General features: G+C 48.0%; 1 protein-coding gene across 1 annotated transcript in view; it reads left to right on the forward strand.

Annotated features, from left to right (window-relative positions):
- unc13bb (unc-13 homolog Bb (C. elegans)) overlaps positions 1 to 14,124 on the forward strand; it is a 75,788-nt gene that overhangs the window by 20,501 nt on the left and 41,163 nt on the right. Inside the window, exons 8-10 of the mRNA XM_084459987.1 lie at positions 432 to 627; positions 13,069 to 13,347; positions 13,493 to 13,589. Of these exons, the coding sequence (XP_084316113.1) occupies positions 432 to 627; positions 13,069 to 13,347; positions 13,493 to 13,589 (572 nt within the window). The remainder of the gene's footprint in view (positions 1 to 431; positions 628 to 13,068; positions 13,348 to 13,492; positions 13,590 to 14,124) is intronic.

Raw genomic sequence — 14,124 nt, forward strand, 5'->3', positions numbered from 1 at the left:
CCAGCTGGCTACACTGACTCTACATGCCTCTCTTTTGGCGGGGCCCTTGTGAATGCATTAGGAGTTAGCTACTGTACGTACTGTATGAAGGCGGTTTTAGCACTCCGTTTTCTTTTCCGCTTCAGTTTTCCTTTATGCGGGGTTCTATGCATTAATAGGGTCTGAACGGTCGTTAGAACGGGCATGACCCTTAACCCTTTAACCTCCCTTGTACCTGAGGTGCCCTCATCCCAGTCTTTATGAATCATCTTGGTTTGTTTCTAATACATAGATCACCATGGGCACCAGTGAGACAGTGCATCATTCTCTTAGTGTGTGAGGTTTATTTGTTTTGGCATCTACAGGACTTTTGTAGAGATTTGGAATTCGATAATCGCTAGTCGTCGTTGATGCCTGTATTTGTTGATCTTCTCCTTTTGTCCGCCCAACAGCCTTAGAGGAGCTTGACAGCGCTCTGGATGACCGGGACAGTGACTACCGCAGTGAGAGCAACAGCCTGCCCCCGCGCTTCCACACCACGGCCCAGCCCAACTCCTCCATGCACCAGTACCCCATAGGCGACCGGCAGTCCTACACGGACTCCTTACACAGCTATGACATTGACGTCCGTGGCCACCGAGGGAGCAGGTACACGCACACACACACACACACACACACACACACACACTATACAGTACAGTCACACACAAGACAGTATGCATAAGCACAACAATGCACTCTTATTCACAATCGACTGTTGACACACAGGGAGAAGGGCCATAGATAGGACAGGAATAGAGTTGCTGAAAGCTCTTGGAAGCCGTCTGACTTGGCTGAAGCTTAGCGTGTTTGTTTAGCGGGCCTCGGCGTCACAGTCTGTAGTTCATTCAGCGGCTTCACCAGGCTAGGGACATCCTCTCTCCTGTGGGAGACATTAGCCAGATGTCCTTTTTGTCAGTGCAAGAGAGATATTTTGCTGCGTGGGTTCAGTTACTTTGTTACTGAATGTTAATGATTGCTTGGCATGAAGTGGTGTAGTGCCTTTCGTTTGATCACAGCACTAAAAAAGGGCATCCCACTGAAAATGCTAGTTACCTTCATTCTGTACATAGCCGTGTTATAGCCTTGTTATTGACCATTTCATGGAATGTTCATATTCAAAACAATAGTTGCAAAGTTGGCAAAGTTGTTGCCCTAGTGACTGAAGGTTCAATTGGTTCAACTACAGTCTGTAGTGTATTTTCTGTGGTATAAATATTGTTTTACTGCCCAGTTAATTTAGCTGAAGGTAGATGCTTTTGTAAACGCAGCGTATTTTGTTAGGATGAAATAGATGGAAAAATGTGAAAATACTCTCAAACTGTTTGGAAATATGCCAAGATGGAATTCTCTCTCTCTCTCTTACACTTGTGTGTTGCTGCAGAGTGTGTGGCTCTGTGAGATTGCTGTAAATCTGTCTGTGTGGACAGATAGCAAGCTGATCCGGATAATTCCATAAAATGAGAAAAGAGGAATGGGATTACAGCCGGAAAATGCTAGTCGTTTTTTGTTTATTTATTTTCATTGTTTTGTGGAACTTGGCTGTTTGTTCACATCACACTAAACTTAGTTTATTATACAGTATGTTGTCATGTACAGTTTGGGCCTTAAGGACCCTGTTAGAATCAAACTGCTGACAAGAATCAAAACGTTTATCTTGTGAGAATACAGAGACAGAGTTTCTCAATTTTCTATGGGAAAAAAATTGCTTATTTTGAATGTATGTAATGCTAACGTCACTGTCACTTTCATGTTGCCTTTGTCTTAATTTGCACTCGTTTCACTTTGAAACTGTTTGCATTTCTTCCTTTTCTGTTTTCGCCTCTTTTCTCGCCCTTGTCCTACTCCACTACCTTATTCAATTCCTCCCCTTATGTACGTTAGATCCCTAAACCAGAGAGGCAGGGTCAGAATCATTCCTGTAGATTCTGGCATGGGTGTGGATGATTGGGAGAGCAAATATAAAGTAGAGGGGAGAAGTCAACTGAGCCAGTTCCTGGATGGGGAGGAGAGCGGCAAGGATGTTACCCCCGGCACGAGGAGAGGCAGCCTCAAACCCCCAGGCAGCTCTCTCTGTCAAACCACTAAACGTACCGGCATCTCCACAGCCACCTACCCAGAGGCCTATGACACCATCGATCGACGGAGGAAGAAAAAGATACGGGACCCTGGAGGGTTAACCTTCAGAGGAGCAGACGCCCAGCCAGACAAACCCTTTCCCCCTGACCTTTCACTGCTCCGTCAGGTGAGGGGGGAACTGGTGCTGTGTCGAGTGGCTGAGCTGGAGAAAGAGGAGGAGCAGATGAAGCCGTGCCTCAAACCCTACAAGAACGGGCTTCTCTACAAGACTAGGATGTGGGCTAAAAACAAACTAGAGAACACCTTGGAGCTAGAGAACACCTTGGAGAACTATGTGGTGTATCAGGAGGAGGAGGCGGCCAGACTAAGGGAAGGCTATGAGTACGACGACTCTGAGGGTTCTGAGGAACTGCACTACTCCATGGGATCAGAGGAGGAGCTGGAGGAGATGGCTTCTCTGGCGGAGGCTGTTTACTCTGAGAACGGAAGGGCCCATGGCAAAAGCAGGTACTCTTCATCCTACGGAGGTCACATGGAAAAACCCCAGAGTTACCGGGATAAAAAGAGCGGGATGGGGTTGTTGGGCGGATGGGCTCCAGAGGCTATGCTATCCCCAGTGGAGGAGCCTAGTGATGAGTTTGTAGATCCCATGGATGAGCTCCAGTGTTTAGTTGAAACGGTGTCTGAGTACCTGGCGGAAAAAGAAGAGGAGATAAGCAAGTACGGCTCTCTTCCGAAATCGAGCAAATCCAGGCTATCGTCCCAGGGCAGCATGAAAACGGAGTCTGTTGGAGAGGATCCGAGCAGCGCCTCAAGGGAGGAGAGCCAGACTCCGGCTCCTCCTGATCAGGGAATATCTGGGGTGAAGAATGCTGTGACCTCCTTGTTCAGTTCCTTCACAGATAAAGTGAGTTCAGCCCCAAAGCCGCCCAGTTCTTCACCAGCACACACTAAAGAGGCGCCATCTACACCAGCAACGCAGTCTGGCATATCCAAGCTGTTTTCCTTTATTCCGAGGTCAACCAGCACTGCACCTGTAGCTGTAGTATCTCCAGTAGAAACTAGCCCTGGCAAAAGATTATCTTTCAATTCTCTGCTGCCTTTCCAACCGCCTGATGCTAAAACGCAAGACCATAGACAGACAAACACAGACATTAGAACAGAGAGTCAGAACAGTACAGATACTAATAATGTCCATGAGTTTACACCTAAACAACAAACCCCGGTTGGCAACTCTGTTTTAGGAAAAATTAACCCTTTAAAGCTGTTCTCTGGGAATGAAGTAGTGGACTCCACTGAGGTAAAACCATGCCCTGGATTGAGTGGCTTTAGAGAGGGATCTCAAGACCATACCCACTGGGAGGAGAAATGTGTGCAGGCGTGTGATCCATCCAGGACTAGTCAAGGAGGCAGAGGACTTGATAAAGCCAGGAGTACATCACACGATAAACCACTTGACACTCAAGGAATAGGAGTGTATAGAACGCCTAACAATATGACTGGCCCAAGAGAAAATGTGCCAAGTTCAGGGGCTGGGAAGCCCATTGGCCAAACGGGACCCGTGAATACAGGGTTCTTCAGCCCTTTTAAGAAATCGTTAAGCTCTTTAATTGCCCCAATTGCTCATGCTCCCCCTCAGGGACCCCCGCCTATCACAGTATATCCTGTATTTAGGTCAGCTGAAGATGTTAGGTTGGAGAAGCCAGCAGAGGACCCCTCCTTAAGCAGTAATATAAAACTACCTTTCCTCTCCTCTGAAAATGTTTCTTCCCAGCAGCCCCCTAAAACAGAGGGAGGAATGTTGTCTGGGTTCCTGAAATTTGCATCTGGTGAAGATGTTAGTGCCTCCAAAAGCACACAACAACCTATCCAATCATACCCTGTAGCACCATCAAGATCAGGCATGAATCCTGGCACTTCAAACCCTCAACTACATAACTTGGGTGCCGTCCCTGGAACACAGCCACAGGGAAACAATGAGACAGGGTGGTTCTCCAACCTGTTCAAACCAGCTTCAAATGAGCCTGCACCATCTCAAAACACCCCTCCAGCTCCATATGGTTCAGATCCAAATATTGCCAATGGTCAACGGTGGTCCCATCAAGACCAAATGCCCCCTGGTCCACAACATCAACAAATGCCAAATCTGAGGCCAGCAGCCCCTGAGCCTGAACCTCAAGGGTTTTTGACAGGTCTTTTTAAAGCCAGTTCCACAGAACATGCATCACATATTGGCTCTAGTCAACCCCAACAAGGAGGGCTGCTCTCTGGGCTTCTCAAATTTGGTTCTGCAAGTGACATATCTGGAAACCCACCTCAGCAGACTCCCCAAAGCAATCACCCTCCTAGAGCCAGCAATCCCCAACAGTTACCTCAACAGCAGCCTCCCCCACAACAAAGTGCATCTCCCCCCTCTCAGCCGGGGGGTCTTCTGTCAGGGTTACTGAGGTTTTCGCCCTCAGAAAATGTTGCATCAAATGTTCAACCTCCCCAGGCTCAACAGCAGAGTATGCTTCCCAGTCAACAGCAGACATCAAACCCAGCCCAACAACCACCTCGCCAACAAAGGGGTCTACTGTCTGGGCTGTTTAAACTAGCATCCTCTGACAATGTTTCAAACGATCAAGCTACTCAACCCCTACAACAACAAACAGGTGATCCAGATAACCAGACGAATTTCAGCCGACAGAATATTCAAGGTCCAAATTGTGGTCCCTCGCTCAGGGCTAGACCACCGAGTAATCTAGATAAGCAGCAACCACAGACAAATAGGCCAAGCTATACAAGACAACAAACTTTTCCACTCCAGAAATCTCATACTGAACAAGGCAATCTTCTATCTGGACTCTTCAAGTTTAACTCTGCGGGCAATATTTCAACCAATCAGCCCCCAGCTACTCGGCAACAGGGAACCACTCCTAGTCGGTCTAGCCATCAGTTGCAGAGAGGGCAGGACCAACAGATGCAAGGTCATAATCAATCACCAGATGTTTCATCCCAGCAACCACGTCAAGCTGGTGGTCTACTTTCTGGGATATTTAAACCCTCCACAGAGAATGTGCCTAACCAACAGCAGACACCACTCATCCAAGAAAGAGGGGCCGAGTTACCCACACCACACCACCAGACCCCTCAGACACAACAAGAGACGACTGGCCAGACTGTTCTCTCAGGTCTGTTCAGCAAGTTAACCAAGTCCTCTGCCGATGTTGACTCCATCAAGCAGGTCCCACCACCCATGCAAACACAGCATCAGAGGGCCAACACAAATACTGCCGCCAGGCAGACTCCACAACAATCTCAACCATCTACACAAATTGGGTCACAACAACCTCCCCATGTTGTACACCCTGCTGAAGTAGACCGAAAGCCACCTATTCAACAAGGCTTTCTATCAGCACTATTCAACAAGAATACAATGGAGGGAACCTCCACTCATAAGCAAGCAGACACTTCTGTTCAGAATGAAAAACAGAATACATTACCTGTTCCTAGCAGCTCGCCAGGGTTGCTTTCAGGCATGTTTAAAACTGGACCAAAAAACAGTGCAGCAGATACCACCTCTGAAGCTGAAAGAGAAGGCAAGGGAAGAAGTGTTCTTGGTCGCTTTCTTCCAAGACAGAACATGCATGCTTTTGAAAGTGCTCCTGCCTCTTTTGACACAAATAGTTTAGACTTAAGAACTCCGGAAACTTTTGCAAGGTCTCCTCAGAATAGAGCATCCTACATCTCAAACAGTACAGGTAATTTATCACAGTTTTCATCCTACCCTGGTTCTCTCTCGACACTTCACCACCCAATGCCCTCAGCGTATAGTGCAGAGAGCCTTTATCCTTATTTACATGGACACTCAAATAGTGCAGCGATGCCATTCCGACAATATCGTGGTGGATGTAATCAGTCATCTTATGTATTTACTGGGCAAGATGACCAAAATCAACTGTGCTCATATGGAATCCATTCTAGTTATGGTGAAAATCAGTGGATGCAAGAATCTGCTATATGGCAGCAGTTTCAAAATCAACCACAGACTTATCAACAGCCAGGTGATCTGGGCTACAGACACCCGTCAGACAGTGCATTATATCAAAGCTCCTCTCTACCCTGGGGCTCCACAAATATCAACGCACAGCACCAATATGACCCACCACAAGCATGGCAGGCAGTCAACTACAACCCAGAGCAGAATGAACCAGGACTGGACCGGCTTTGGGCACCAAGACATTTTAACAGCAATCATGCCAAGAAGAAACTATGGAACAGCTCTGATGACTTAGGACACCAAGAGTACAATGCCGAAGAAGAGGGTGCATTGAACCTGAGTACGAAACAGGGAATTGATAGATTTGGCAAACGGCATTCATTTAATGAAGGCAGCGTCAGTGGTGTGGCTTACCATGAGGGTTATTATGAGGAAACTGCTCCAAGCCTGTCTTATTCAGCTAATTGGCATTATGGTAGCGCTCAACAATCCCAAAATATTATTAATCAAAGCCAGTATAATTTTAGGAAGCCAATTGATCGCAATTACCATCATGCCATCAATGGAGAAATGGAAGATATCATGTACCTGGAAGAGACAGAATGGTATCAACAGTGGCTTGCCCTTTTAGAGCAAGGGATGTGGTGGCCAGCTGATGATGGCGATTGTGGCTATTTTGTCTACACTGATCATGAATACATTTATGCTCTGCTCACAGATGCTGCAGGTGAAAATGTATATGCCTGTGCCCCTGAGCAAGGGTCTTGGGAAAATGGGCAGCAGCCTGACAACTTCCCCAGTGCATGGCTATGCAATGAAATGGTTACAGTGTGTGGCTTTAAAATTCCTCTCTACAATGAGGATGAGCTCCTCTGGCTCCCTGGTCAAGATCAGGGTGATCCACAACTCCTCAATGCCCCCCTCGATTTATCTGCTGCATACAGGAAAGGAAACCAAATCATGAATTTAAACCTGGAGCGTTTCTCACAGATGTTTGAAAGCTCCTTCCATGGGCAGAGAGAACAACCTTTCAATTTCTCAGATTATAGACTCAACAAAGTCAGGATGGATTCTAGACAAAACTATGTCCATCAGGATCCTTACACGGAGGTTATGGACCTTTCTTGTCATAATGGTTATCCTACAGGCCTTCATTGGAACAATCAGGAAATGAAAGCACTTTTAGCTCAAAAGGTTGCCATCTCCCTTCATTCTACCCCCACCACAGACTCCACCCAGCAGCGCTTGCATGACTGGGACCAGCATCGTCAACCTCGGCACCGCTCTTCATCGGGAGTCAAAATCATGCATGTAGATGACACAACCGAGGAGGAATGGAGGAAAAGAGTGAGCCCTGGACAGGAACAACCCAATCGTCAAGTCAAGAAGATATCATCTTTTATTTCCTCATTCGTCAGCAAAACCTCAGAGGCGGACTCAAACAAAGGAACTGGCTTAAGGTCTCCAATAACCTCTCATGCTCAAAGTAAATCACCTGGAACTGAGACTGCGGTTCCAGACCAGCAAGCCAAAAGTATTCTGTCATCAGGTTTGCAGAGTCTGAAGTCAAAGATCATAAAGGAGGATCCTCGTGCTACAACTCAGCCTCAACATGTAACCCAACAGATGCAGAGGCCAGCTGCATCCTCTTCTAGAATTTTACCCACACCCCCAGCACAGATGAGCCGGCCCACTGCTCAGTTACAGGCAGCAGCACCAAAACCTAGGCTTGTGAGGCAAGCAACAATGGCCCAACAGTCCGCTCCACCAACACTGCCCACTGTCGCATCAAGGTCTGTAGGCTCATTGGATCCACTGAACAAGTCGGTATCACCCGAACCACCGCAGATTACCCCTGAGAAACCAGCCGAGAAACCTGTGGAAAAACCTGCTGAACCACAGGCAGGATTCATCAGCTTTTTCAAGTCGGCTGTAGGAATAGAGGAGCCAAAGCCAGAACCCCCTAAATCCACTGTGACACAAGGAACAACTGGCTCCATTGCTAGTGTACCAGGCAGCGCCACCCCAAATAAAGAAGGCACAGGAGTTTCTAGTCTATTTGGATCCATAGGCAGCTTATTTAGTGTAGAGCCTCTTCCTTCACAGCAACCACAACCAAAGCCCAGTGGTACAGAGAGCTCTCGGGCACCCTCGGCAAGGCCTAGTGGCCTACAGAAACAACAAACAATGGATGGTTTTGGTCAGAGTTTGATCCCACAGCCACCTTATGGTCAGCAACCAGGTAAAAGCATGTCACAAGTGTTTCCTCCCAGTTCTAGCGCTGTCACCACCCCTGGCAGATCACAGACAATGCCACCCACAGGACAGACCAAACAGGAGCCACCCCCTAAACCATCTGGTGGGTTGTTTGGGGCTCTTGGGGATATGCTCTCTGGAACAACAACACCTGCTACTGCTGGCAAAGAAGAAACTCCTGTTTCAGGGCTGTTATCCCTGTTTGGTGGATCCACTCCTCAGCAGGCTCCACCTCAATCTGGTCCTCTAAACAGGCCCTCACCTCAAACATGCCCACCGGAAGCAGCTCCTCAGCCAGCTCCTCTGCCAGAACCAACTGTTAAAGGCTTCCTCTCCATGTTTTCTGGACCAAGTACACCTCAGCCACCACCTCAATCGTCCTCTCAACAAACAGCTCCTCAACCAGAACTAACTGTTAAAGGCTTCCTCTCCATGTTCTCTGGCCCAAGTTCTCCACAGCCTCCACCTCAGTCTGAACCCAATACGCGGAATTTGCAGGGGACTGATCCATCTCAAGAGCCTCCAGGAAGAGGACTACTCTCCATGTTTGGTGGGCCCAGTCCACAACCTTCATCAGCCCAAACAGGTTCTATTCTTGGAGGCATTCTTTCTAGCTCATCTGGCACAAATGAAAGTCCTGCTAAAGGTCTATTATCTATGTTTGGCAGTTCAAGTCCACAACCACCAACAACTGCACCCAGTGCACAGCCAGCCCAACAAGGGCAACCAGGCCAGTCACCCAAACCAGTTCAAAACCAAACTGGTTCCTCAACTGAATCTACACCCTCAGGACATGTTCCACCCACAGAACCCCCAGTGCTCAGTGGTGCTAGTCCAGCACAGGCTTCACCACAAACTCAACCACCAGCTAGCTCTATACTTGGGGGAATTCTGAGTGGCTCAGCTAACAGTGAAAATCCCGCAAAGGGTTCACTTTCAATGTTTAGTGGCCCCAGCCCCCCACAACCCCCTGCTCCATCAGGGCTGGTTCCAGACTCATCTGCCCCCGGAACTTCAGCAACTGAATCAACTTTATTTGATACTGCCCCATCTAACAAACCACCAACTAAAGGCCTACTTTCGATGTTCAATTCTACTAGTCCCCAACAAGGCCCTTCTCCATCTTCATCTGTTTTGGGCAGCATTCTCTCTGGAACATCCAGTTCCAATGAAATGCTAGGCAAAGGTCTAATGTCAGTGCTGAGTGGGGTTAGTCCTCAGTCTACTGAACCTCAGACTGCCCCAACCACTGATGCTACTTTGACTACAACATCAGCTTCTAAAGAGTGTGCTGTCCTTGAGGGTGTAAATGCAGATGCAACTAAAGAGTCCACCACTGTCCCACCTAAAGAACCACCAGCCTCAGGGGAACCGCCAGCATCAGGGTTACTGTCGATGTTCAGTGGATCAGGACTACAGACTGCACCCGCACAGGCTGGATCTATTCTGGGAGGACTTATGTCAGGCTCTTCTGGACCAAAGGAAATGCCAGGAAAAGGTTTATTTTCAATGTTCTCTGGACCCACTCCTGAGCCAAGTGCTGGACAGGCACCTGCTGCCCCTTCTGCTCAGTCAGGGGCCCCTCCAATAGGTCAGCCAGGAGCCCCTCCAGTGGGTCAGCCAGGAGCCCCTCCAACGGGTCAGCCTGGAGCCCCTCCAATGGGTCAGCCAGAAGCCCTTCCTCCAGGACCTGTGCCTGGACCTTCTGCCCCTAAAGAGCCAGCAGCACAAGGATTATTCTCCATGTTTGGAGGCACTACTCCTTCATCTGCTGCCCCACAGACTGCGGGCTCTATATTCGGGGGAATGTTTGGTGGTGCTGCCTCCCAGACTGCGGCTCCTCAAACAGCAGGATCCTTTTTGGGAGGTTTGTTTGGAGCGTCAGCTGCTCAGACTGCTCCTCAGACTGGTGGGTCATTATTAGGTAGTATGTTTGGAGGGTCTGCTCCGCAGTCTGCTCCACAAACGGGTGGGTCTTTATTAGGTGGCATGTTTGGAGGTGCAACAACAACCCAGAACACAGCTCCGCAAACTGGTGGGTCATTATTAGGGGGGATGTTTGGGGGGCCATCTTCCCAAACTCCTCAGACTGGAGGGTCACTATTGGGAGGCATGTTTGGAGGTTCTGCTCCTCAAGCTTCTACTCCTCAGACTGGTGGATCTATATCGGGAGGTATTTTACCTGGGGCCTCTGCCACTAAAGAGATGCCTGGGAAAGGCTTACTCTCTATGTTTGGAGGGCCCACTCCAGCAGCAGCTCCTACAGCTACAGTGAACCCCCCAGAGGATAGTAAAACATCAACAGCTGCACCAAAACCCACAGAGGAAAATAAAGTGTTGACAGCTGCATCTGACAGTACTTCAGGAGATGGCACCCTCAAAAGCAAAGGGCCAGGGGATGCAGCCTCTGTTTCTTTGTCTCAGGCGCCGAGTCAGCCAGATGGGACAGCTCAACTGCAGGAACCAGTGACCCAACATACTGACAAGACTGCTGTAGCAGCTCAAGGCCAAGACATTGACAATATTCCTGCTACTGCTGTGGATAATCAACCTAAAGAAGGGCAAATTCCTGTGACATCAGATCAATCAGCAATACCAGAACAGCCGACTAAAGCAGAACCTCCAGTGAGTAATCAGAATCAAATCCAGCCCACAACCGAGGAGGCACAGCCTGCTGGACAATCAGTGATGCCTGGTGTAGAAGGGCAACAGAAACCTCCTGAGCCAGAGAAATCTGTTCTAGACACCTCAGCTGACGTAGTCTCTGGCTTCATGTCAAAGATGTTCTCTAGTCCAGCCGCATCTTCTACACCCTCTGCTGGAGGCTTTTTCTCACAAGCTCAGTCCTCCTTTTTCAAACTGTCTCCTACTCCTGCCCCAGGCCCTCAAGCACAACAGAAAACCTCTCTTTTTGGTCTCCCTACAAGCTTACCTACCAGCCTCCCAACAGATTCTCTGAAAAGTGATCTCTTCGGAATGTTCAAAACAACTGAGCCACCCAAGCCAACTGAATCCAAAGCAACTGATCCCATCTCAGCCCGTGCCACCTCACCTCAACCAGAGCTTAAAACTGAAAGCACTTCCAAAGTACCTCCTACAATTGCGGACACGGGTTCACTTGACAAACAGGTTCTATCAGAATCTGGCTCAGGCCAGGCAGAAAATAAAGCACCTACTGGGCTATTTGCTCAAACTGCTCCCTTAGCCACTTCTATATCTGAGGTGGGGGCCATCGCAGACATTTCTGTAAATGAAAAGGCTATATCTGTATATGGAGAGGTAATACATGAGGAGCCTGTGCTAATTGAGGGAGAACAAGGAAGTAAGGCTACAGATAAATCAGCCCCATCAGCAGCATGTGTGCAGCGGGTTCCCCCATCAGATCAATTGCCAAAGACTGCAGAACCACCCCCTACAATGTCCATGTTTGGTTTCATGTCTGGATCTAGTGATGCTGGAAAATCCCTTGGCTCCCTATTTTCAACTCCTCCCACAATTCCCAAAGGTCTTCCTTCAATGCCGCAAACAGAAGGAGGTGGCGGTCTGTTATCAGGATTCAAAACACTATCTACAGGCCTGTTTCAAGAAGAGAAGCCTGCTGCAGCAAAGCATGAGCCTCCCACAGCCTCAATGTTTGGGGCAAGATTCAGCTTCCCATGGCAAACAGAACCTCCCAAGCCACAAGCCGCACCTGTTGTTACCACTCAACCCAAACCTAATGACAAGCTTATCAAGGACACAAGTGGTCAAAGTGGGGAAAAGCCACCCATGCAGGAATCGGTAGGTCCGACTGATGACTTAGCAAAACCCCAGATATGCATCTCCACACCCGAGGTAGATCCTGCAGCCTCCCTGTCCCAAAAGGAGAAGGAAAACCTTGTAGAGCCACCCCCCTCCGCAGATCCCACCTCTGTCATGCAGCTGGAAAACCAGTCCAAGAAGGACCATTTGAGTGCAAAAAGGCCAGTAGAAGAAGCATAATAAATGGTGGTCCTCAAACACCATTTATGATGCATTGATATTTTGGGGAGAGTAACCCCAGTCCAGCTCTGCAGTCCACCCTATACATTCTGTTTTGTGTGTGCTTTATCTGTGCTTTCATGTACAGTAGCATTGTGCTATTGTTTGTGCTATATAGAATGTTGTGTTTAAAGGTGCACAGTCACGCTTGTTTCAGTTGATATTATTTGGATTAAATACAACTTCAATTATCTGGGTTTAAAATCACCATCAGTGTAGCTGCTTCCCTACACGGAAGATGGAATTACGGAAATAGCGGGAAAAACTTGCCCTGTTAAGTTTTTCTGTGATTCCGTCTTCTGTGTCAGTTACAATGACAAGTCCTACACATAATTTAAGTATGTAATCCTAATAATATCAGCTGACACAAGCATGACTATGCCCCCTTTACGCGTGTTGTATTTTGTCTGGTGATGTACTGATCACAACCAAACCCAAGGAATAACCGAAATTGGTAGTTCTTTTCCCTCAAGGTTGGAGGAAACAAAACTACCCATTTAGGTTACAGAATTGCCCATTTAGGTTATTTATACCCATTTAGAATGACATGATACTGTACAGAAATGCTAGACAGAATCATGTAGAAGAGCCTATACTCTAGTCTGAATAATGTTTCTTTCTCATCATCTAGAGTGATGCCGTTCAAATGAATCACAATAATGACAAACATTCTAACATGAAGTCTCTTCCTCACGCCTCTTTCACGTCTTCAGTCCAGTGGGAAGTAGTCGCTTCGGGTCGTCTGGGAACCTCAGCCAGAACAGCTCCCAGCTTAGCGAGACAGGCCAGGAGAGCGTAGGTGGGTGTGAGCTGGAAGAGTCCTTCCACTCCTACCACAGCTCCGCGCACCACCTCTCGACCAATGGTCAGGATCCCTCCAATGGCCACGTCCCAAACAATAGACGCTCAACTGCTGGGGAGAGTGAGATGTGCAAACCCTCATCGGACGTAGGGAAGGGCTTAAATGGCTCAGTGATGAGTAACACGCCAAGGTAATTTGTTGCTCTTAGAAGTGAATTTATTTAGAAGACCATGATGATATCCCATGCAGTCAAGTTTTTCGATTCTAAACATTGAATGGAACTAAAGTTGATGTCTGTCTCTCCCCTACCCTCCCCCTGTACACTTTGTACCCAGGTCCCCTGATAAAGGACCTAAGGGATCATTGCCCCTCACCCCATCTGGAGTACGCTGGCTCAAGGCCATCAACAAAGTCAGGGCTCAACTCCGAGAGGTAGGAGGTTTTTTTCAGCTAACCGCGGTCTTTTCCAATACCTCAATACCTGGTTCCAATGTTCACAAACCCCTTTTGCCTCTTTTTTTCTTTTTTTTTTTCTTTTTAACATCCCACTGTTTTTCTGTTGTCCTGGCCACCCTTGGATTGGTTGAGTTTCACCTCGATGGTAGTTTGAGATAACACGCTCTGCTCTTTCCATGTTGTCTTCAGAGCAGTTCATTATTAACAGTCTAGAAAATGTACAGCCTTTACTCTCTGCTTCGCCCACCCGCTTTCTCTCTCTCTCTCTCTCTCTCTCTCTCTCTCTCTCTCTCTCTCTCTCTCTCTCTCTCCAACTTGCTCCAGTTAATTTCACCTCTTGTCAGTGTGCTGTGTAATTGTGTGGTGAAGGTCTGGCTTCCCTTTGCAGGGCTGCACATCAAGGAGTGGCAGCGAGATGCATAATTTGCATGAACGTATTGTTCACTCGTAGCAGCACCCTCTCACACACACACACACCACAGAGGACCACTCATAGCTACATTGCCTTGTG

Source organism: Borostomias antarcticus (assembly GCF_949987555.1).
Source record: "Borostomias antarcticus genome assembly, chromosome: 2".
NCBI classification, from domain to species: Eukaryota; Metazoa; Chordata; class Actinopteri; order Stomiiformes; family Stomiidae; genus Borostomias; species Borostomias antarcticus.